Raw genomic sequence first — 24,381 nt, 5'->3', positions numbered from 1 at the left:
TGGCGTGGGCTGAGGTCCATAGCTAACTGGATTGGACTCGAACAGCCCACCAGGCACGATATTCTTACACTTCACCTCAGTCCAGAAGCTGATTTGTATAACCAACAAATTTGAGCAATTAGTTCAATCATTCAGAACAGGAACAATTACAGCAGGTAGAGGAGGGATCTATTAGCTCCAGGCAGGTACTCTGTGGGTTAGTTTGTTATTAAGATGCTTCTAAAGTGCAAAATCTTGTGGTGCTCTGGTTTCACCCATTGGAACTTTTGCTTTCAAATGCTTTTGCAGTCATGTTAGACTAGCAAAAGCCCACCCCTTGTCCTCTCCACCTGGCTTCCTGCTTCGACATCAGCATTACCGTTACTAGCAATATTTTTCAATGTGTAACAGCACATTCATTAATTCTTTTAGAACAGTATATTGACAAGGGAAAACAAAACAGGCAGATTACCATAAGTGAAATTAATGATTCTTAACACTTTATAAGGTAATTACTATAACACTTTATAAGGCAATTACTAGCTTTTTTTAGGGTACTTGCAAAAAAAGGAACTCCATTTTATCTGGTTAATAACAATTTTCTGAAAATTTCAGGCTGATGTTTTTGGTTTTGATTTTTCTCACAACAATATCATGAAGTGCCCTTATTGACTGCAATGAAAATTATGCTGTTTAAAGTTTGCTCTGCAGTTTTCTAAATTGACTTATGAACTAAGATCAACAGTCAGAAAATAACCACCTCACTACTAAATATCTCAATTCTAGGTTACTTGTTTGAAAAGGTATCAGTGTTAAAGAAACAAAATCAACTGATTTAATAATTACTTAACTTTTTCTTAAATTTGAATTTATCTGACTATCAAATCCAGTGTTCTTGGCTTTTCCCACCATTTAAACTAGATCTGCACTTAAACAAAGGAAAGTGGTATCTTAAGCATCTTAACTGGTCTGACAACTGGTTATTTTAAAAAACAAGCTGTAGTATACAAAGAATTGCACAAAATTAGAATTACTTAAAAGCTAAATTATCTTTAACCCACAGGTTGCCATGTCTTCTCCCCATTTGGGAAGAAAATGCTAAAAAAAGGAGATATAAGTTTTACTCTTCTTGATGTTTCTGTAAAACCGTATTCTAACAAGCTAACTCCTTCCACAGTGTCTAATTAAGAGTAAAAACAATAAAGTAGTAGCCACTCCTTCAACAAATATTTTTACTGAGGGAGACAGGCCACTGTCATTTAAGGGGGACAGGTCCCTTCATCCCCAAAAAAGGGATGTATGTCAATTAGGTTCAGAAAATAGCCACCTGATACCTTTCACAGTCAAACTCTGAGATTCATGCCTTCTACTCTAGATATAAACACCTTGTACATCATCACTTCAAAATTAAAAAGAAAACCTACCTACTCTCTACATGCCAATTTGCTGGATATCTAGGTACTCCTCTGAAAAATTACCTTTTCCAGTCTGAAACAGCAAAATCAGATATTTTAAGAAGTTCAGGAAAACTTATTTCGATTTGACAAACAAAAGATTTTTCAAATACAAGACCAAAAAACCTATCGATTTATATTGCTGAAGAGCCATGAAGTCAATAATAAAGACATTAAGAGTCTGTGTGGAGAAAATAAAAACTATGATGGAACAAAATGGGACAAACCTAAAGTGATACAGAATTTCTCATAAAGTACTCACTTATAAATAAATTCTCATCTAGTTCTCAACTCACGTGGTGGATTAACGTTACAAGAAATCATTATCTTGATCTCAGGAGTTCTTTTACTCAAAATAAGTTTACTTATACAGATGTTTCTCACAACAAACAGCAATTCACTCTCATTTTCTCACAGCACTGAACTAACAACATTTAAGCCAATTTATCTAATATTAGGTTAGAAATTCCAAATTCCATTTTGAAACGATGGGAGAGACCTGGAGGAGGCACTCTTTCAAATTATTATTAAGAAGATAGTAACTTTCCAAACAGATCAACGTTGTGGTGGTCAAGTACCATCAATGTTTTGACACCAGAGAAATGCCTGATCAATAAATCTAATGAAACATTTAAGTAGAAGAATGGACTCCTGGTTACACATTAATTACTTCCTCATTTGCCTCACTGATGGCTTTACCGTAGTTTTAAATGTATCCCTCCTCCAGGTCAGGGCAATGAATAAATGTTTTGAGGTATACTTGAAACACTTAATGTAGTAAGGATTCAGGAACCTCAATACAAGGAAAAAAAGTACAATTATAAACCCCTCTGAAAATTCTAATGGTTTTTATGCCTGAACATAAGCTGTTTGACATTTCTCAGCCATCAGCTACTCAATGCTAAGCATTAAGTTTTTCTATGTCTGGTTATACTCATATTTAAAATTAATTTTATTTTAAATCAGTGTTCTCTTTGTTTGGAGCACAATGAAACACAGTCAAAGTTTCTGTCTATTTTTCTCACTCTGAAGATCAACAACCTTGTGACATGCTCCATCAAGTCTCACAAACACACTTTTGTTAGCAAATAGCTTAAGCAGCCTACCAGAACTACCTACCCACTCAGTAAGCAACAAAGAACTTCAAAAACAAACAAAAAAGTACTTTATGCAGCAGTAGACTAATGTTAAGAAAAATAACTGTTTGGTACAGGAAATAATTTCCTCTCTTGATTTTATTCAAATTATTATGTGCCATTTAAAGAACCTGTTTCTCAAACAAAAACTTTTTTACCCAGAAGGAGCTTTTGCAAAGGTTTGGTAACCTGATCAGAAAGCTCTTTCAGAAAACGTCAGAGTAAGCCGACAGATCTGAACTTTTCAGTGCAATGAGATATTCTGCCCATCTTCCCCTTCTCTCAGTCAAGTTTTTGGATATACAACTTCCACAAGCTGAAGTGAATTAAAGGATGAATAAGGAGGTTCCAAGTGAACACTAAGGTTCACTTAAGTGCTGTTCATACAAATTTGACTGAAAAATGGGATTGACTCCCAGATTCCATGAAAATACTTTCTTTGACATCAAAGTTATATTATAAAAAAGTACTGTTTCTTAAATATTTTCCATACAAACCTATATTAAAAATTACAGGTTATAGCACTAACCCCTCAATGAAAGTACAGAAACAAGACATTTGGAGACATATTCTTTAAGAACCACTAATAATTATCAGACTGAAGACTGGATTTGGACACTTCTGTGTTGTGTTTAATTCTACCAAACACATATTTATGTAAATACAGCACTTTTTCAAGTGCTGGTCAAGATTTCCAAGGCCTCTGGTTACTGTTTATTTTTCTAAAATCATCAGAAGCAACAGATACACCTCTACACCTACATTTATCACACAAAATTCCTACTGTATTATGAAGACAACAGAATATTGCACTGGAAAGAAGACCTTTGTAACTCTGTTATTTCATTATATACTTTCAACTTGAGTTTAAGCTACTATTACAAGACTGCAGTAACTTCTGCTGTTTTCCTTGCTATGCTTTGATCATGATATTCTTGATATTTAGTTGTTTAATACAAAAAGGATGTTTCAAAATAAAAATATGTAAGTATGTATGTAAAATAATGTATTACTTTAACATATTAAATGTTTTGATAGCTTATTTAGAAGTGATGTGCCATAGTTTTTCTACTTCATTTAAGAATGAAAACAACTGCTATTTGCCTTAAATATTGTTAACACTAGAGAGTAAAAAGGAGTATGAAAGAAACTGAAAAATGTCAAATAGCCATGAAACTGCAAACTACACATACTGGAAAAGCTGCAAGATTGAGAACAGTCAAGTCCAGTGTTATTACCTTGGATAGCAAGATGCAAAGTGAACTGTTTCTTGTGCGTTCAGCATACACTGAAGGACTTATTACCACTTCCTACTTGTAGATATACTTTTCTTCTGTTTTTACAACATTCCAGAACACCCTCATTCTTTAAAAAATAAGCTGAAAAGTAACTTTATTAAAATAATGAAAAATACCTTCTTATCCCTACTTCTATACTAATTCTAGAAAAAAAAATGGGTAGTGTAAATAATCATTCATTCTTCTTCTTCAAGCATAAAGGCAGAGATCTGGTAAAATTTATCTATTTAAATAACTACCAAATTCTTGCAAAGAATGGAAGTCTAAACTGTCCAAACCTAATTATGTTTAAAGATTATTTTTTAAAGCTGAAAAACTGTACAATTAATCAGGCTTCTTTATAAAGGGAGATCACTTTTGGAATGCTAGAATTTGTACCCCTCAATATTCATTCATGATCTGAAAATGAGGTTGAATAAGACAATTTAAGCTTACCAATAAAAGCTTATCAATAATTCTAGACAGACAAAGGAAAATAAACAGACATCTCATGACAGGGGCTGAGTACTAATGCAGGTAAAAAAAAACAGTGTTGAAAACACAAGACTTTTTTTTTTTAAGTAGTACAGAGAAACAATGCCAAATCAACACTTCCAATGGCAAACTCTAAACCATTACCATTCAACAATCTTGTACTATGATTTGGTGATTCCATAAAGTTGCAGCTCAGAACTCAGCAACAGTTAAGATGAGCCTTACAAAAGGGAATAGAAAAATAGCATGAAAAAGGTTTGAAGTAGTGATGAGCAGAGTTTAAGACAGGGATCCCAGGGATCTGGGATTTTTCATCACTCATTCCTACAGGGTAGCATTCCATGACACAGACTGCATTTCTGCTTATCCAGCTTCAGGTTAAAGTTCTGCATTTCCACAGCTAAATCATTCATGAAACCTAGTCTAAATTTTAGCCTAGGGCTATCAAGTTCCATGACTACACTAAACCACACCTGAAGACCCCCAAGCCTACCAGTTTTTGAAATGTCAGTTCTACAGATATGCAACCCAGTAACTTCTTCAGTGTATCCTCATGAGAAATTTCTCTCAGCTATTGCACTAAGAATAAATTGCAGTATTGTTGTCTTATGAACATGCCACTGTTAACTTTATATTTTTTCATTAGACTACAGGAAAAAAATCCTGGCTTTGCAATTTAATTTCTTATGCTTTAACATTACCTCTGTATCAAAATGAAGGAAAAATGCTAAGCTACAAAGGGACGAATAGTCCAATTGAGATGATTTTTTGTAGAGAACCATTATCAAAAGGCAGCACTAAATTTAAAGAACACATACTTTTTATTGCAAGGAATGGCCAACAAAAGGTGAAATCTCCTAATTACACACAGTACCTATACAGACATCACTTCAAGAAGCTCAAGGTAAAAATTCATACCTACTTGGATATCTATTTCAATTTGTATTCCTTTTGTACTTTGGGTAACCCAGATTGAGAGGCTGCATTGGGCTAGGTATTGTAGTTTAATGCTACACCTTGGGACAGTGCCTATCTTGTACCTGATAACATAATGGATGTTTTGTGTACCTTCTACCCGACCTAAAAGGCTTGAAGGTCAGGTATTTTTAAAATGAAATAAATTGAGTTCATTGGAAGATATACAGAATAAATCAAGAAAGCTGAACCAAAATGTGGACGAAGAATAGTGCCGTAAAAGACAAAAGAGACAGAAGTCAGAGATCAGATACAGTAAAAGTGGTCAAATGATGAAAAAGAGGAGCCCAAAACCAGAATGATAACCTAGAGAATTGACTCTAAGACTAACAAGATAGATAAGAAGCAATTAGAAGCAATAATCAGAGAGAAGATGGACAAAACCTTGAAAAGATCACTCAAACATAATAAAAGCTTTTTTTTTCAAGCTAGAGAGCTCAAGAAAGGCTCACAGTTGTTAGCCCCCAGTAAAGTCTTATCTGTGAAGAACAAGTCAATTCCTTTGAAACATATTTAACATACAGCTTCAATGTTCAGCTTTTACCTGTCATAAATACCATGAGCCTTTTAATGACTGTACAGGGAAGCTTAAACTCTCTGCAAGCACTATGCTTGATCTAATGAGGGAATGAGAAGGAAATTAGAAAATTACATACCTTATGTTGTTCTATTGCATCTACCCATTGTTGTCTGTGGTCTGGATCCTGAGCCCGGAGGTACCAAACACTATCATTCACGCTGATATCAAATCTGCATTCATCAAAGTCATGGGGCTGTGACAGAAGAGAGTGTAAGAGTAGCTAAAATTAGCAACATGATAAACATTACCTCATAGATTATTTTGACACTCAAACACTAATCAGAAAATCTGTCTATATTGTCTCTAATTCTTCCTAGATTATAAATTCTGTATTGTCTAGCTGTCTCAAATAATGAACATATACTCTCATAAGGAAAGATGCTGATCTGCTGAAATAGAAAAGCCTGTGTCATACATTCTTCTTAAGTAAAATTTTCATAAATAAATTCCATACATAATACATTCCATATTTTGAAATACTTTGAAACAAGTTCTTCAGCAAAGTATCTACCATTACAGAAAATATTCCTACATATCCATTTTAATTTCAAAACAGGACAAGAGCTCCATAACACCAGTGCTACCAGTATTAATTTTAGATGAAACACATACATCATAGCAAAAACATACCAGGATAGAACCATAAAAGCAGACTATATCTAAATGATAAGTCAGAGTTGGAACTTACGAACTGTGACAACTATTTTCACCATGAATATTTCACAGATAATTGGAAGCCACATGCAATCCTTTCACACATGTCCACTCAACTGTATCTAACTTTCAGTTCACATGCCTTAAATACTAGTAAGCTTTTACTAATGCAACAGTGAAGCTGTTAAGGGAAGTACAGGGAAAGAAAACAATGATCTAATCTGCCCTGTACCCTGACATTGTCAATTCAAAGTAACTCCTTAGAAAACATCCAACTGAGCGCAATATTCCCCACACCCTTCATCTTTGAAAGCCATTTCTAAAGACATGTAATACAGATGTAGCTGAACACCTTTTTGAAATTGAATACGAAGAAAAAATACACATGCAAATAACTGCAGGAGGCTAACAGGCTTCAGGATAAAGGCCTGTGACAAAGTCTAAAGGACCACAGATACTGGTACCAGATGCTGAAGATAAGTGTTACAAATATCCTTTACAACATACTGCCAATACATTAATCTTGCAAACTAAAAAACTGTTAATCACTGACTGAACACTCCACAAAAGAAAACCTAGAAGTAAGTCTCATTTGTTGTCATGCAACCACCATTCCAGTGTTAGTGAGAATTTTTTTTCAAAGAATTTGGAAACCAGAGCTAATTGCACATAAACAAACAAACAAACAAACACCTTCCTCTTTTTCTGTTTTTAACATACTAAGGAATAAGAAAAGTATAACAGAATACAAATTACAAATTAAAAAAATTAACTAGAAAGAGTTTAACAAAAGTACATAAAAAACCAAAGCGTAAGCTTAAAACTTCATATACTTTAACATTGAACACTCAGATGCCTGACAAAGAAATTTAAACTTCCCATAGGAAAAACTTCCAGTAACCGTAAGAATTGAAAATCGAGTCAAACAACTATAGCTACTAATTACCTAATACTTGACCATCTCAAGTTAATTAAATTCAACCAACTTTCAAAACTGGTTCTACACACTCCTTTGCCTTCACTGAACCAGGGACAAAAAAGGTTGTTTGACCCTGGCTGGATGCCAGGTGCCCACCCAAGTCTTAGTCACTACCCTCCTCAGCCAGTTAGGGAAGGGAGAATATGATGAAAGAGTCATGAATTGAGATAAGGACAGGGAGATCACAGGGAGACCAATTACTACCACAGGCAAAACAGCACTGACTCAGGGAAAATAGTTTAATTTATTACCAGTCAAATCAGAGTAGGATAATAAAAATTTTAAAGGCACCCCACTCCTCCTTACCAGGCTCAACTTCACTACCTATTTTTCTCTACTTCATCCCTCCAAGCATTGCAGGGCAACAGGGAATGGGAATTGCAGTCAGTTCAAACACTTTCTGTCACTCCTTCCTCATGCTGTTTCCCTGTTCAGCATAAGAACTTTCTCATGGGTCAGAGACCTCTGTGATCTTCTCCAACATAGGTCCTTCCCAGGGGCTGCAGCTCTTCCTTAACTGCTCTAGTGTGGGTCCTTTCCACAGGGCACAGTCCTTCAGACACAGCCTGCTCCAGCATGGGTCTCCCAAGGGACCACAAGTCCTGCTAGCAAACTGCTACAACATGGGTTCCTCCCTCCATGGGGCCACAGGTCCTACTAGAAGGCTCCAGCATGGGTTTCCCACACCCATGCTCATGGTTGCAGGGAGACAATCTGCTTTACCATGGTCTTCCCTACAGGCTGCAGGGGAATCTATGCTTCAGCACTTGATCATGTGTTCCCCCTCCTTCCTCACAGATGTCTGTGTCTGCAGAGCTGTCGCTCTCAAATATTCTCAGCCCTCTCTCCCAATCCATGCTGCACAGCAGTTTTTACACTTTCTTAGTATGTTATCACAGAGGCAATATACCATCATCTCTGATGAACTCAGTTTTAGCAGGTCCTTCTTAGACCCACATAGAACTGGATCTGTGAGATATGGAGGCAACTTCTGCATCTACACACAGCAGCTGCATCTGTAGCCCCCTGCCACCAAAACTTGCCATACAGACCCAACACAGGAAAATACAGGTCTTCTAGTCTAGGTCACTCTTCTTCAAGCTGAATTTTCTATGACTATTATTATCATATATGTAAAAGAAGTTTAGCTGCTTTAGAACAGCAAACTTGCCAAAGCAAAATGTCATGCTTATATGCCTGTTCTCAGCTACTCCTCTGACAGGCCTTCATTTAGTCATGTGATGATCTACAACATCCAGAAATACTCCAAAAAATCACCCAAACAGAAAGTCTAGAAAGATTAGCTATCAAGATTTTTCCTGACATGATAGCATTCTTCAGCTTGATCTCTCATTCTCGAAGTCTCTTGGATAGAGTTACAAGCAATTACATTGTATGTGATTAGAAAGACTTTCCAAAATTCATCTTAAAAACCTGCAGCACTACTGATACCACACTTCCATACAGTGCACTTACTTCAGTTCACCATCATCCTTGCTTTCCCCTGAATCTCATATCTAACCTAAACATCTTCTAATGCAACTTAAGATTATCACCTCTCCTTTCCAAAGACAAGTTTCTGTACTCCCTTTCTTCCCAAAACAGCTTCTAATATATTTGAAAATTCATGCCTTGTTGCTAAGACACGGAAAGATGTTTTCTCTGAGGTCTAGAGAATACTTCACTTTTCTCCACCATTTACTGCATAAACACTTATGCATTACATGTAGTTAAGAGACTAAGTCATCTATATATATATATACACACATGTGTGTGTGTGTGTGCGTGTGTGTACACTATAAATATACACACACACACATATATATAACTGACCAGCCAGTCAAAGGAGGAGATTGTCCCACTCTGCTCTCCACCTAGGCCCCCTCACCTTGAGCACTGCATACGGGTATGGAAATATAAGACATAAAGCTACTAGAGAGCATCCAAAGGAGGGTCACAAAGACTGTGAAGGGTCTGCGGGGGAAGCCTTATGAAAGGCTGAGGTCACTTGGCCATTTCAGCTTGGAGGAGACTGAGGGGAGAATTCATTGTGAGTCTTCAACACCCTTAGAAGAAGCAGTGGGGCAGGCACTGATCTCTTTGCTCTCATGACCAGCAACAGGACCTGAGGAGGTGGCATGAAGCTGAGTCAGGGGAGATTTATTTTGGATATGGAGAGTAAGTTTTTCACACAGAGAGTCGTTGAGCACTGGAAGAGGGTCCCCAGGGAAGCAATCACAACACCACATCTGACAGAGTTCAAGAAGTGTTTGGACAATGCCCTCAGGCACATGGCAAGACTCTTGAAGCTCTCCTGCACAGGAGCAGCAGCTGGACTCAGTGATCCTGGTGCATCCCTTCCAACTTAGCATATTCTGTGATTCTATCAATCAGGTTTAGGGTTATACTCAGCTCACCATGCAGTCCCATGTTATAATCAAGTACAGCTGATCAGATGATCCTGTTAGATTAAGTTGCTTAAAGAAAAGAAGTAACCACTAACAAGGTTAAATATGTTTCAAAAGGAAGTTAGGCAGGTGATACATTATTTACTCTTTACTTACTTTAGTTGTATGCATCATTTGCCTATTTTCCATATTTTTGGCAACTGAAATAATTGTTTATCATCCATCTCCTCTGATTTTTGGTTTTTTTTGGAAAACATGCTTCATTGGAAGAACCATGAACCATGAACACAAAAGACAAATAAATCACCTGAATCAGGTTGCTGTTGATTAACCCTGTTCTCCACCATGGAGTACAGAGTTCACATTTCATTGTCACTGATAACTTGGCAGACTTCTGTATGTTACTTTACAGCTACATACTCTACATACTCTGTAACAGGTGCTGCCTATTACATACATTCTCCTCCCACAGCCCCCCAATCCACAAGCTACAGACAAACTTCCTTGGTTTACCTCTGGCTATAACTACTTTTATTGTTTTCTATAGCTGCATCTAGCAAAGATCACAAAGTGTCATTCACAACTTCTCAGGTCTGTCCTTTATTGTGACATCTAATCTCATAAGACTAGTTTGACTCCTTCATGCTTCCTGGAAGTTTTTCCATTTCTCTCTACTTTTTTTCCTGTACTTTAGTTTTCCTGTAGACCACAAGGCATTTCATTTAGGTCTCATTTCTTTCTGAGGTTCACTGAGGTTTCTAGCCTAGTGTTGCTTTTCCCTTTTTTACACTCAGAAGCTGTTTTAAAGTGGTACAGTTCTTAGCCAGTCACATGACGACCTTGGAGGATAAATAGGGATTTTCATCTGTAACAAGCTAAGGACATGTACTGAGGCCAGGATATGTCCTAATGACCTTTCACAACAAAGATAAGGCAAGAAAGAGGAATGTTATGCAGGGAACAGGAAGCAAGTAGGAGTTCACTATCTGTCCTCAGGATTTAAAGCACCTTGGAGAACTTCAGTTGCTTTTTCCCAACCTGCAGCAGTCTCAAGCAACACACATAAGTTGAGAGAGCACTGGGGAATAAAAACCAGATCAAGACACTTTGAATGGGGGCACCTGAAAACATTTACAGCATTTTGAAAACTGAGTTTTAAGCACAGGTTTAAGTGTCTGTGGCAGAGGTAATCTCTGTGTATGCCAAGGGCACCTTCGAGAGCTCACATTAAAAAATAAACAAAACCAACAAAAAGCCACCACAGCTAAATCATAATTCCATTTAAGAACATGCTGCAAGAAATAGGCCTCCAGTATCCACAAACACCCTTTCGGTAGGACTCCTAAGCTTTTTTCCAAGGCACCTGCAGAGAACAAAGGCACACCTGCAGAAACAAAGGCAATTCCAAGTATTCAAGCACCCTAGATCTTTCCAAAACCAATGGATACAAGCTCATAAATTCTGAACATTCTAAGCAAGAGCCGTTTACATGAAAAAACACTGACTTGGCTACAGTTACTGAGGAAGTCAGTAGCCAGCTTGGGTCTCATGAGTCATAGCTGATTTCATTGCCACAAAATCCTTCCTGCTATACAACTGTCAAGCCTGAGGTATTCATAAAACAAGCTTTAGAGCAGTATCACCTTGAAAAATACTGGTTCGGGTGTTTAAGGCAAATCACACAGGAAAGATTAAGTGTTTTTATATACTTTATAACCTTCAAGAGTACTCCATGTCAGAAAAAAAACCCAAAACCCAACATTGAATGAAAAAACTTTTGCTTGATCTCTCTCATTACTCCAAGTAGTGTTAATGGCATTTTGTCCTTTCCTTACTGAGGAAAGCCAGGGTGGTTCATAGCAGATACAACTCAAGTCTGATATTACTATTATTAAAGTGTGCTTCTGCCACTGTTTTCAGTGCAGAACTAGAACTTGCCTAAACTGAGATTATTTTAAAATTTTGAAGGTTTTTTGTATTAAGAAAATCCCAAGCTGGGAACTGGGTCACAAGACATACAAAAGAGGACTACAGAAAATGAAAATTACAATTCCTTAGATCTCAGACATGAATGTCAGTAGCATAAATTCAATAGAGGCTGTCATCTAGCCTAACCTAAAACATGAAACCTGATATTCCCCCTTTGCTTCTCTTAGTGCAACTCAAAGCAAGTTAAGAGAACTTCTCATTCTTTTTTCTGAGTGGGTTTGAGTGTGGTGTCAATCAGAAGTTACTTAGTTGAAAATTGGGTAAACAAGTCCAAGTTTTGGTAATCAATCTTCAGGTTTTTTCTTTGAAAAACAGCCTACACATATATACCTTATATCAGAGTACGTAAAGCTATTAAAAAAGCAAATACTCAGCTTTTAAGAAACAAAAAAGAGCCTTATCAAGTAAAACTGACTTGCATATATTTCATTGATGCAAATGCTGTAACTCATGCCTGCAGAATTTTTTTTTTGCATGTAGCATGTGTATAGGGACAAACCACCTGGCAATCATTTCTCTTCCACTTGGAATACAACTTGGTGCATTCTGCCCTTTGTTTCATCTGCTGAGGAAATACTGAAACACCACTCTGCAACTCTGATGCCTATCTGCAAGAATCTTCATGTTAATAGGCTTGTAAATATTTTTTAAGATAACAAACTTCACCAGTTTCAACTTAAATACCTCTTATAAAAGTAGACACAAAAAGTTATAGCCTGGAAAATGAGACACAAGCCAGACTATAACTATTCATAAACAACTTTTCCAGCTCAAGAGAGCTGAACACACAGCATTTCCCATGTTAACAGTGTCACTGTCCTACCATGCTAGGTACAATTTATCTACTGGCTAGCTTTTTATAATTCCCATGGCATTCAGGAAAAAACATCCTTTTTGCACTGTTCTTCAACTTCCTGAAATTCTCCAGTTTTAAGGTACCTGAACAAACTACCACTTCCTCCACAAAAAACCCAAATGTTCAGAGCAGTTACCACCAACTTACTGATTTGCTTATTTGTTTTCACAGATCATTCAATAAGTTCTGGACCTCGATGTATTCACTCAAATGCCAAAACCACCTCTATCCTCCCAAGTTTTCAACAGGAAATTCAAAAGATCACTCCAGGATAATTTGGTAGGACAAGAAAGGACAGAGGGGCACAAGCCTTGATCAGAATAAAATAAATTGCATCTGTAACATGGTACTACTTTCAAAACAGACAGAAGTCCAAAAGAGCACTGTATTCATCCATAAGCAAGGAAAACTCACAACAGAAGGCAGCAAACTGGTCAAAGGGAGACATGTGCATGTGATAATTTAGCATGCAATGGAAAACACCAGTATCCTATGTTAAAAAAAGAGAAGGCACAAGATATGATGAACTATAGAAATAAGATAAAGAGCACCTTAAAAATTAGTTAACTTGATGGAATAGAAAAATGGATAGCAATGCAATGTAGCAGGTAACAACATTAAATAAAGAAAACTAAAAAAATCACTCCATGATTCTCAGTAAGCAGCATATATCAAAGCAAGAAAATACATAGCAGTTACTAGGAACTGAGGCTAACACTGAAGTACATACTTGGACTATGAGAATAAAGGAAAAAAAGAACCTATTTGATACCAGAAAAAAAAAGTTATATGAACACATTGTACATGTACCTATGTTGAGGTGGTAACAAAACCCCAAAAATAAAAAGTTTACTTTAAGATCTGTGCTGTATGACTGAAGGAATTAGCTCTAAAAGCACACACGAAAACTCTATTTCAACTCCCACGTAAAACCAGTTTGGAACTGGCAAAGGCTGCCATTGTTTAGCTAGAAAAAAGCAAATAAAAAATCGAGTTTGAAAAAGTGCACATCTTAAAATTATTTTTCGAAAGCACTTAATTAATGAGAGATCCAAACTGTGAAGAACTTGTCCCCTGCTTCCAAATTGTAAAATGGCTGAAAACATGCTAACTTTCAAAAACTTTGAACAGAAAGGTAGTGAAATGAAGTACGACTCACATAATTTTAAAGTTGCATTCTACATGGTGAATTTTACTTCAAGTCATCAGTGGAAACATTCTATCAACTGAATCACAATATCTGTTTTACCAAATAATATTATGCATAGTTAGGATTTTATCAGACAAGACCAGTCAAAACATTGTCATTAGTGCCTTATTAAATACTAAAGAGCAGTATTGCTCAAGTTAGTGTATTTCTCTCCAGAGTCACTGAAAAGCTCATGGGTCAAGTTAAAGACAGAGAGATCACTTACCTACTGCCAGCATGGTCAACCAAATTAGATTTAGGGAAAACTGGCTTAAGTTATTGCAAAGTAGAGTTGGATGGTGAGAAAAAAGAGAAGCAGGGAATGAGGGCTATGGTCTAACACTTTAATTCTGCCACTCCTTCCTCATGCTTTCACATGCTCCAGCAAGGATTGTATCCATCACTGCAATTCTTCAGGCTAAACCTGTTATGGCATAGGCTCTTTGGAGGCTGCAGCCTCTGTTAAGACATATCCAGCAACTGTTGGGTTCTAAATAGGTTGCAGTGTGGTTGTCTGGTCCGGTATGATTCTCTGCACAGGTTACCAAAAATGCCTGCACAACATGCTCCTCCACAGGCTGCAGGGGATCTCACTCTGTGGGTGGAGCATCTCTTCCTGCCCAACCAGTTTTTCTCACAACCTTTTCCTCACCCCTCTCTTTCTTACACACTGCTGAGCAGCATTTTTGCCATTTAACTCTGTTTACCTAGCGATGTAACACAGTGGTTGTGAGGCTCAGCTGTGAGCGCCTTGCACTGTGTCCACTGAAGCTGACCATGTTCTGTGCAGGACAACCAGGAGTCTCCTCATGGAGGCTGCATGGCAGACCCCAGCCCCACAAGGTACACTCAGTGCAATCATAAAAGCTCATCAAGATCTTTCTGTCACTATGATTTATTTTTGAAGACACTTGGCTTTAGAACTACAAACATTGAAGTAATTAACTTTGCAAGGATTTTTTAAATATCAATATCTATTGTGGATCTAAGTCTCAGAAGGGAACCACTTAAGGAAAGCATTCATTACTTCATTACTTATAATACATTTTATTAATAACGTACTGAAGTCCCGAAAGACATTACAAGTTCTGATTTTCTATATAGGCAATATGTGCGCCCTGCTGCCCCCAAGAAAAGCCAAGTAGATCCACAAATCTGGCAAATTTAGGTCTACCAAGAGTCACAACACAACATTCCAGTTTCCCATTCTTAGTTCTAAAATCCAGTCAAAACCTAATAGAAACACTGGACTGCAATGTCTTGCCTTTCCTTGTCATTATTCTTAAGCTGTAAGAACCCACTTTTTAGTTACATTGACTGGTTGTATTCTTTTAACATTTATTTGTGCTGTATTTTTTTCCACGACAGTACAGGAAAACCTTACTACAAACAAGCAAGTAAATAAGACAGTTCTGTGCCTATTGGAAGTGATAAACCTTTAGGGCCAAAATATGGGATATCTAACTTCTAGCTCATTAGCATATTAAAAAGAAAACTTTCTCATAATGGCATATTTGCTCATGTAGGAAAAAAAACTTACAAAGAAAACAGGCTTAAAATTATAAAAGCTATTAAATGTTTTTACATTATTTGCTCCTACCCAAATATTCCATTTCAAGCATTGAGTCAGGATATTTTCTTCTCAAAATGCCTTTGAACACTATTGATATTTAAAAATATTGATATTGATATTTAAAAATATTGATATTGATATTTAAAAATAAATAATGATCTTATCTTTTCAAAACCTAGCTAAAGTAGAGGCCAGTGAAAGCAGAAGCATGTAAGCAGAATTTAAAATTAGCTTGGTTTAATCCATTGCAAAGAAGCTCTCTCATGGGAGAGCTGTCCTTTTAAGTCTGGATCAAGTGTACATAGTATGTTACTTTAGCACTGAAACCACACTTAAAATTTGAAATTACAGATCTCAGGTGAAAACCTGGTCGATCTGTTTTCCTGCACACCTTCCAAATAGATTCAGATGCAGAAAGTGATAATATAAAAACAATTTTCATAATTATTTGTGAGGAAACAATCTATCTTACAGGGCACTATCTTACACTATATGATTTTTTAGATTATTATTTTATCAAATTATTTTTGTGTTAATGAAGTGGAATTTGGAGGTAGTCATGCTGTGTTGGTTTATATGTAAACATACCCCTGACACTGCTATTCTCAAGTGCCTACTGAAAAAACACTTAATAGCAAGATCTAGAGTATAACAAATGTGTACTTGAAATGTCAGCTAAAAATTAGTCAAAGACATTGAATGGTGCTGTTTTACTAGAAGAAAGAGGGCAAAGCTGAAATAGTTGTAAACCAGCATGTGCTTGCAAATGTCACCTTAAGTGATTTACTAGTGACTACAGATACATGTAAAAGCTCAGTGGATTAGTAAATTGGTATTAACAGATTTAGAGACACACAGAGAAAAATCAGGATATAACTAATGGGTCTGTCCTGTTTAAAATAGTCTGAAGAACTTCAAACTTGGTCTAACTCATAAGACTTACTTTTAGAGCTATCAGTTATGGAAATGGAAGCATACATATTACTGCTTTGGTGAGAACCAAGTCTAAGTGAATCCCCTACAAACAAATTCATATGATACCTCTCAGGTTTCTAGTTGGAACAAAATATTTGCATTACCTACCAACAACATGCATCAGCCAAGAAAAAAAAACTATAGAAAAACATCAAGCTAGAATTGATTACAAATCACCATGTTAAACTTCTTAGGAAGCACATAATATGCAGCAATAAACTAGAGTTATTAATCAGGAAAGAAGCCAAGCAATTTTGTATCAACTTTAGAGAATGCAGAAAACACTGTCTGAGCCACTTTTTTTAAAGGTTAGTTTTATTGGACAGTCAAACATAGGAATCACACTCACACTGCTGCACTCCTAAGATAAGTATTTATATATTAATTTAGTTGTACCTCACACAGTATACTGCAGAGTGGCACAGGAGACCCAGCACTTTCACATACACCAGTGTCAAGAGAACAATATGGATTTCACAAGTAAACCATGAGTGAATATCCAGAGAAGGTACTCCACCCTAACAGAAAAGCCATGCTTCACAGCACTGTATTGAGCTGACAATGTAGAACATTCTGGACCTAGATTCATGGTGATGGGAATGGAAATTCCTGTTCTAGGAATTTCAGTGGCATTCCAGCTAGAATAAAGGCCTGATGTACTTGCCAAAGCACCACACTAAGACTTAAGATTAGCTTGGTTTGAATCCAAACATAAGCAACTTAACACAGTGCAACTGCATAAGCATTTCTATAAATGCAGTATGAACATTATTAGCAACAGGACTTGTGCTAACTATGCAATTCCCAGCCCTGAGCTGATCTCATTAACTTGCTATGAAAAATGGCTCTATCAACTAGACCTTGGAACCAGGTGTCTCTAGTTATGATACAAAATTTAAGCATGAGATATCAAAACCCCTGAAACTACAGACACAGATGAAAAGCCATAGCCCCGGAACCATAAACAATTCCTTAATGGTCAAATACCAGTCAGTGAAAACATGCAACCTCCACAGCTGGGAAGGCTGGTTTTGCTCTTGGTAGCAGTGGCTACTTAAAACCCAAACACCTGAGCAACAGGGCAAGGAAGCCACAAGGCTGCAGCCTGGGAAAGGACCACCTCTCCAGCATCACAGTGCCCCAGTCATTTATTAAAAGATGCTTACAAAGGATCCTAATTTGGGTCTGTGTGTGTGTTTTGGCAAAAGATGTATGCTACAGTTCTATACCTGTCCTGTCATCCAACCTTCCCCATCCCTCACTGAAGAGTTCTCCAATTAGGTAACCTTCACCTCAGCAACTAGGACCATCAAGAACAAAGCTATCAGGCTAGATATATGGTAGTGGCTAGATGGTACTGCGTAGTTACAGATAATTTAGGATGTCAGATATAAGTGACTGCTTTGTATACAAAATTATAATGGTTACTGTGTAGTAACTTATAGCAATAATTAAAAGTCTGTAAGAACTAATTAAAAAAGACAAGGCATGTTGCTAATGAACATCAGTCTAAAAGCTTTCATTCTAAAGTTCAAAATTGAACTGAATTGTCAGTCTAAACTCTGCCATCACAGCTACCTCTAATTCTTTAATATATATTTGCATGCGTATACATATAGATGTATATGTGCACACATAATTAGTTTTGAAAAAGCTGTAAAAGAACTTAAGAAAGAGCAACACTTATCCTTAAAAGACAGCAACTTAAAAAGCTTTAAGAATATATTAGACACCAGTTACAGTACTACCTCAGTTAAGTACATGGACACCTGGGGTAGTAAATTCTGTTCCAACTAGTCCTCTTAACTAAGGAATGATAGGCTTCAGTTGAGAGGGAAAACACATCAAACAGATTTAATAAGGGGTGAAATTGGCCACACTGATTGATTTCACCCTAACTAGAATTCAACATGAACATGGGAAAATAGCAACTAAAGTATATGTCTAAAGGAGGAGGCAAGAAGATTAACTGGGAGGAGAACGCAGAAGCAGTCACCTATGACAAACTATTTTCAATGTATGAACAGAAAACTCAGTTAATCTTCAGGAAGCATCTAAAAAAGAGATGGCCAGCTGTGGCTGCATATTAGCAGACAGAAAATATTCTGACTTTTTGACTTCATATTCTATGAATGCATACCCAAAAGTGAGGTCTAATATTGTAAAAAACCTCAACAGAGCTGTTGAAAACGTCATTAACAGCTATCACAAGACACACCAGATAATAAACAGCAAGTTGCCTAGGAGGACTGTTGAGCAACAGTACAACCCTGGAGGGGGTGACATACGAACCAAACATATTCCTGAACAAGAAAGCAACTATAAATCAATCTTACAAAAATGCATAGAAATTCAGATTGAGCAAGAATAAGGATTGCAAGTAGCATAGAAAAATTTGCTGAGCTATAAAATCATAGCTTCAATACCTAAACCACTGAATTTATTCAAGACTTAGTATGCATCTGCAAGAAATACTCCACAGCATGAAACTGCTCCAATATACTGATCCACAGGCAAGTATTATGACCCTGAAGTGTATGTCAAATAATGAACAGTGTTAGAATTTAATTATCTTAATTAAAGAAGTCATGTTGTGGAACTGTCTTCTCTCTGATAACAAAACAACAAATACTGCTGGATTACAGCCTTAGTTTCAAGAGTGTGGTAACACATGATTACATTCAAATACTAAAAACTAATTCTTCAGCAATATTAAGTAAGAGTAAGATATTTGGTTAATGTACATTGTAGATTTTTTTACATCTTAATCATTTTAGAACCTGCATCATAGTACAAAGAACAGCCTCACTGAGCTGATCTGGATGTGTATTTTTCCATTTCTGACTTAATTTCTTCAATACACACTACAGAAGAACTTATCCATTTCTCCACCATGCCAAATAATTCTTTTTTGCTTGACCAGGATATTAGCACTTTATAGAAGTTCAATATATACACACCTTTTCATTTCACATCAACCCAACAATGGCTGGTTCAGATAACTCAGAGGCATACACAAATTTGTACAAAGGATGTGAATGCCAAAGCTAATTATCCAGAAAAACCCTGTATTTCAAGGAACTTCCACATGCCACACCAGCAGCAGCCCAGTGTCATTATCTCCTATGCACTTACCCCCTTTCCCTTCCTCCCTATCCTGTTGCTCTTTGGCATTTTCCTCTCCAGAACAAAATCACCTCAGGCCTTTCACATATGACTAAGTATTCCTAAATACATGCACCTCTATTTAGAATGTCCATTTCCCAATTAACCAAAATCTCCCACCAGTCTTGATTTAACTACTTGATTGAGACACACACCAAACCTAAATAGTACTAATTGCCACATGACCTAAATAAACCCTGACCTAGTTAGGGCTTACATTATAAGTCTTAGTTTACTCAGGTCATTTTTTTAGTAGCAACTAAGGCTGAGAAGATACTTTATCAAATTACAAAAAATTAATTATTCAATTAAATGCCCATCATGTCATGCTACACCAGACTGTTTTCCAGCCTCAGACAGTTGGAAACAATATTTATCCAAGCAATCAGCAATTACTACAAATTTAGTGCTAGTGTTTCTGCCCAGGGCATGGTCTCATGGCTTAGCCTTTTTAATAAAAACTTTCACAAACTAACACCTACCAGTTCCCATTCAACTTAACCAGCAACAAACTCAAGCAAACCTAAGAGTAGATACCAACTGCAATGACAGCATTCTTTTATCATAAGCAGGTATCTTAGCAAGATCAAATTTTGACACAGTAGCTAGAAAAAAAAGTAAATCCAAACTTTATTTCCTCTATACCACTTCTATTTAACACATCAACTGAGTCCAAAATACTGTTAGATTTTACATTGTAAAATGTAAACATTTCTTATACAGTGTAAAAAAACCACATCAATATATTGTTAATGTCAAGATGACTTTTTGAAAGTCTGCTTTGCAAGATATGATTCTTCATGCTACTAAGAACACTTCTCTAGCACTGACATCTCCTTCAATTAAAAAGATACATCTTTATTATGAAACTCAGAGATTCGTAGGGTTTGATGTTTCTGTGAAAAAAATTCGTAGGAAAGTTCTGCATGTGTTTTAATTGATAAGCACATGAAGCATTTTCTGTTAACCTGTCAATCTATTTTTAAAAATGTCAATTTGTACTTTGTCTCACAAGTGCCGAATTATTAATGGTGGTCAGTATTACTCTATAAATAAAACAGAAATACTACTAGAGTGAGGAAAGGTGGCTGTTCAACTAACCATATCTTTAAAAAGTGGAATAAGATTTTTATTTTTAGTGGTTGATTACTGGATACAAACATGTCAGTCTCTCTTCAGACTACCAGGAAATGAGAAATTTAAAATTGCGATCTGCCAGTTTAGCTCTTTCATGGATAGGGTTCTTGTTCATTTTGTAAACTAAAAGTAACACATGTTTACATCTGTCCTAATTTATAAAATGAATATTTATGAAGTTCTTTACAATTTACTACTACTTAGAAAGGAAAAAAAACTAAGACAATTCACTAAGCTGGCCCTTAGACAGACTTCCATTTTCTATCTTCTTGCTTTTCCTGAGCTCCAGATATTCATAACAGATACTCAACCCCCACGCCTTTTAGAAGTTCATTCTAAATCTAAATGGCTGGCTCGCAATTTTATATTAATATAAAATGTCATTACTGCCTTCATTAAGCAACTGTTCTTTCCAATTTCTGGAAGAAAAAAGCCCCAACAAACATGTTTACTTGAAATTATCTCTGCTATGCAAACTGAATTTATTGCACAGTCCTAGTTCAGGCATTTCCACAGACCTATCTAATTGTCTCTTTACTACACAATAAAAAAACAAAGTACTCCAAAAACCCCAAACTACAAACCAACAGCAAGTTTCCATAAAGGTTTTGATAAGCATCTACATCACTGCATATAACCAAAGCCAAGGAAAACCATTGCATCACAGTTATTGCACCTGGTTGAAGCAACTAAAACCAAAAAGTTTTTCTACGTAAATAATATACACAGGAAAGAAGATGAGTATCAATCACTGGATTAAAACAACATGGCAAATATAGATTCTATCAGTAGAAAAGCTGAAGTTTTAAGCTGGAACATAAGCTTCTGGAACTCTTCCTGTGCAGCTAGTCACCTCTAGGGACAAAAAATACAAAGTTCACACATAGCTGAGTTTAAGCACTCTTAAAATTTTACCAAGCATTACATTTCTCTAAACATTTTTTAATATCCTCTTTATACATCCATGCAGAAGAGCTACTCTGACCAGGCAAAACCCCCTAGAATTCATCAGATAAACACTTTGTTATTAAGAATTCTACAAAGAGATTTGAGAATCTATTAATATAAATTCCTACCACGATTAAATTAAATGTTGGCCTTCCTCTTAGATTGCCTGAAGTGGGGGCAGAGCATACCATTTTACTCTTGATTTATCATGCTGTGACTACATGAATTAGTGCAAGTCACTCTGTACAACAGTGGTGATGGCACCGTAAGAACAGACACAACAACCAAAGCAAAGACAGCAGAAGCTTATGGACCAGGCTGCCTGAAAGTTGGACTTCCAGATCTACAGGGCATTTTCTTTTGCTCTTTTAACAACAGACCCAAACCTTCCAACTCCACAACCATGCCCCAGGGACCCACATTTACACAACTGCCATGAACATCCATTCTAACCTTGTACACAGAATTCCCCACTGGAAGTCTGACTTCAAGAATGAATGAACTACAAAACTTTAAGATAAAGAAGGGTATTCTTAATGAAGACCAACTGGCACTGACTACCATCAACAGCACTAATTTAGTATGCACAGGCTAGATTAATATAACAAAGCTTAAGTTTGTCCATATATGAACTTTCTATAATATGCATAATTTCATCTCATCCACTGACCATACAGCAGAACTTTCATTTTCAGTTTCAGCCTCCAGCCTGTTATAAACCAATTAAACACCTTTGAGGTGTTTTGTCTTATGTGGATAAAAGCAAGTCACCTAGCATCATATACTGACTTTCATCATCCTTCCCCAAACTTAATTCATTTGGCCAGTTCTTTACTTGATGTAATTCAGTCAGCATACAATAAATAATCATTCTTTGTTCATCTATTCCAGAGAAATCAGCTGTTTTCAGTCACAGTAGTCTAACCAGATCCTATTTCATTCAATTTTTCATTCAATGACAGGTTACCATCACATGGCCATACCTGTTCTGGATATATGACAATGTAATTCTGCACTTGAAGCACACAAAAAAGCTATGCTAATAAGCATAAATTTAACTAGTATTCTTTCATCAAATAAAGGGAAGAGATGGGTGTCTTACAAAATATTCCTGTAAAACTATCTATCAATCCCTACCCAGTAAAATACAAATGATACAACAAGAGCAGAAGCAACTGTGGGTTTCTGCATACAACATTCATGTCTCAATTAATACTACGACTTATAATTAGACTCATCTTCATTGCTGAAGGTACAGTAATACTGCTCAGTGACAGCAAATTTCCAAATTTATGCTTATATGTTAACAAAATGTGGTCATTTTATAGTAACAGTAGAGTTAACAATGCACAAAAAATCATTACATTCCTCATCGGATTCAAACATGCTTACCTAATCCAAGTGCCTAAAAGAAAGCTTCATGAAAATCCAGCTACCCTTTCCTACAAGGGAACATTACAGTTATCAACACCATCTCATACTACAGAAAACTTAACTGAAATACAACAGGTTAAGATAGAAGTATTTAATGCCTCTGACTCTGGATCAGCAAGATCAAGGGAAACTGAACTTACAGTGTAGTGAAAAATTGTTGAAAAATATTAAAGATTAAGATATCAAGCACATCAAATCAGTGCAACTCAATTAAGCCAATAAGAAACCTGACATCCCCTCATTACCAAACTAATTACTAATCATTCAGTAAATAGTAAGTTCCACTGAAAGCAAAGGCAGTTTCCACACATTACCATTTCAACACTTATTTTATCAGCTATTAGTGTTTTCCTATGCATTTAAATACATGCTGGAAAGTTATAGTTACTGAAGACATTATGAGGATACAGAAGTAAAGATCAACTATGTGCCTCAAGAAGAATGCCTTAAACATTTATCTTTGAGCATAATCCATTTTCGATTGAAAACTTAAGTTTTAACATGAGTGCAAAATACAATACTCAATTTGCTTCTAAACAATTACCAATGCTACAGAAGCAACAGAAGCATCAATGCTAAAACTCTGGCATTAAAGTACACTCTCTGAAAAACAGAGAATAATTACAAGACAGTTTCAAAAGTATATTTCTATATACTAGAGACATGAAATGATCCAATGGTATTCCTCAACTTCTAAACAATAACTTTAATTGCAGCTAGATATAACTAACTGGAACTTACTAGCTTTCAGGAATACCATCTACCAACTGAACTGTCAAATAGCATTCACAAAGCACGAGCCTGAACAAGAATGGAACTAAAATACTCGATTAATCTTTAGAACTGTGGATGCTTTTAATTCTTTCTCCATGTATTCAAGAAGTTCAAGAACTTAAAAACAGATGCATCAATTCAACTCCAAGTTACCAGATCTAACAAGTGCCAGACAGAAAAAAAAAAGGTACCTGTAAGAAGTTCCACTGTTACATACATCCTAGTCTGAAGACATGCTTGCCAGCTTGCTTCCCTTTTGTAAACTGCAATGTACCAAAACATTCCAGCAGAAATGGTGGTATCCCTATAAGCTCTCACTCCACCACCACAGCTGGAGATGTGCTGTACAGCATGCTTGCAGATGCCCTTTGGCTACATCCTTGCCAACACCTTCCTCTCCCTGC

The 24,381-nt window shown here is 36.4% G+C and overlaps 1 protein-coding gene across 2 annotated transcripts in view; it reads right to left on the bottom strand.

Moving 5' to 3' along the window:
• Window positions 1-24,381, bottom strand: part of CERT1 (ceramide transporter 1) — an 82,662-nt gene that overhangs the window by 52,958 nt on the left and 5,323 nt on the right. For both annotated transcript variants that reach the window (XM_036402765.2, XM_036402764.2), the window contains exon 3: window positions 5,973-6,089. In XM_036402765.2, the coding sequence (XP_036258658.1) occupies window positions 5,973-6,089 (117 nt within the window). The remainder of the gene's footprint in view (window positions 1-5,972; window positions 6,090-24,381) is intronic.

Source organism: Molothrus ater, chromosome Z (assembly GCF_012460135.2).
Source record: "Molothrus ater isolate BHLD 08-10-18 breed brown headed cowbird chromosome Z, BPBGC_Mater_1.1, whole genome shotgun sequence".
NCBI lineage: Eukaryota > Metazoa > Chordata > Aves > Passeriformes > Icteridae > Molothrus > Molothrus ater.
The sequence above is the reverse complement of the archived record's forward strand: the minus strand, read 5'-3'. Positions and strand labels throughout refer to the sequence as shown.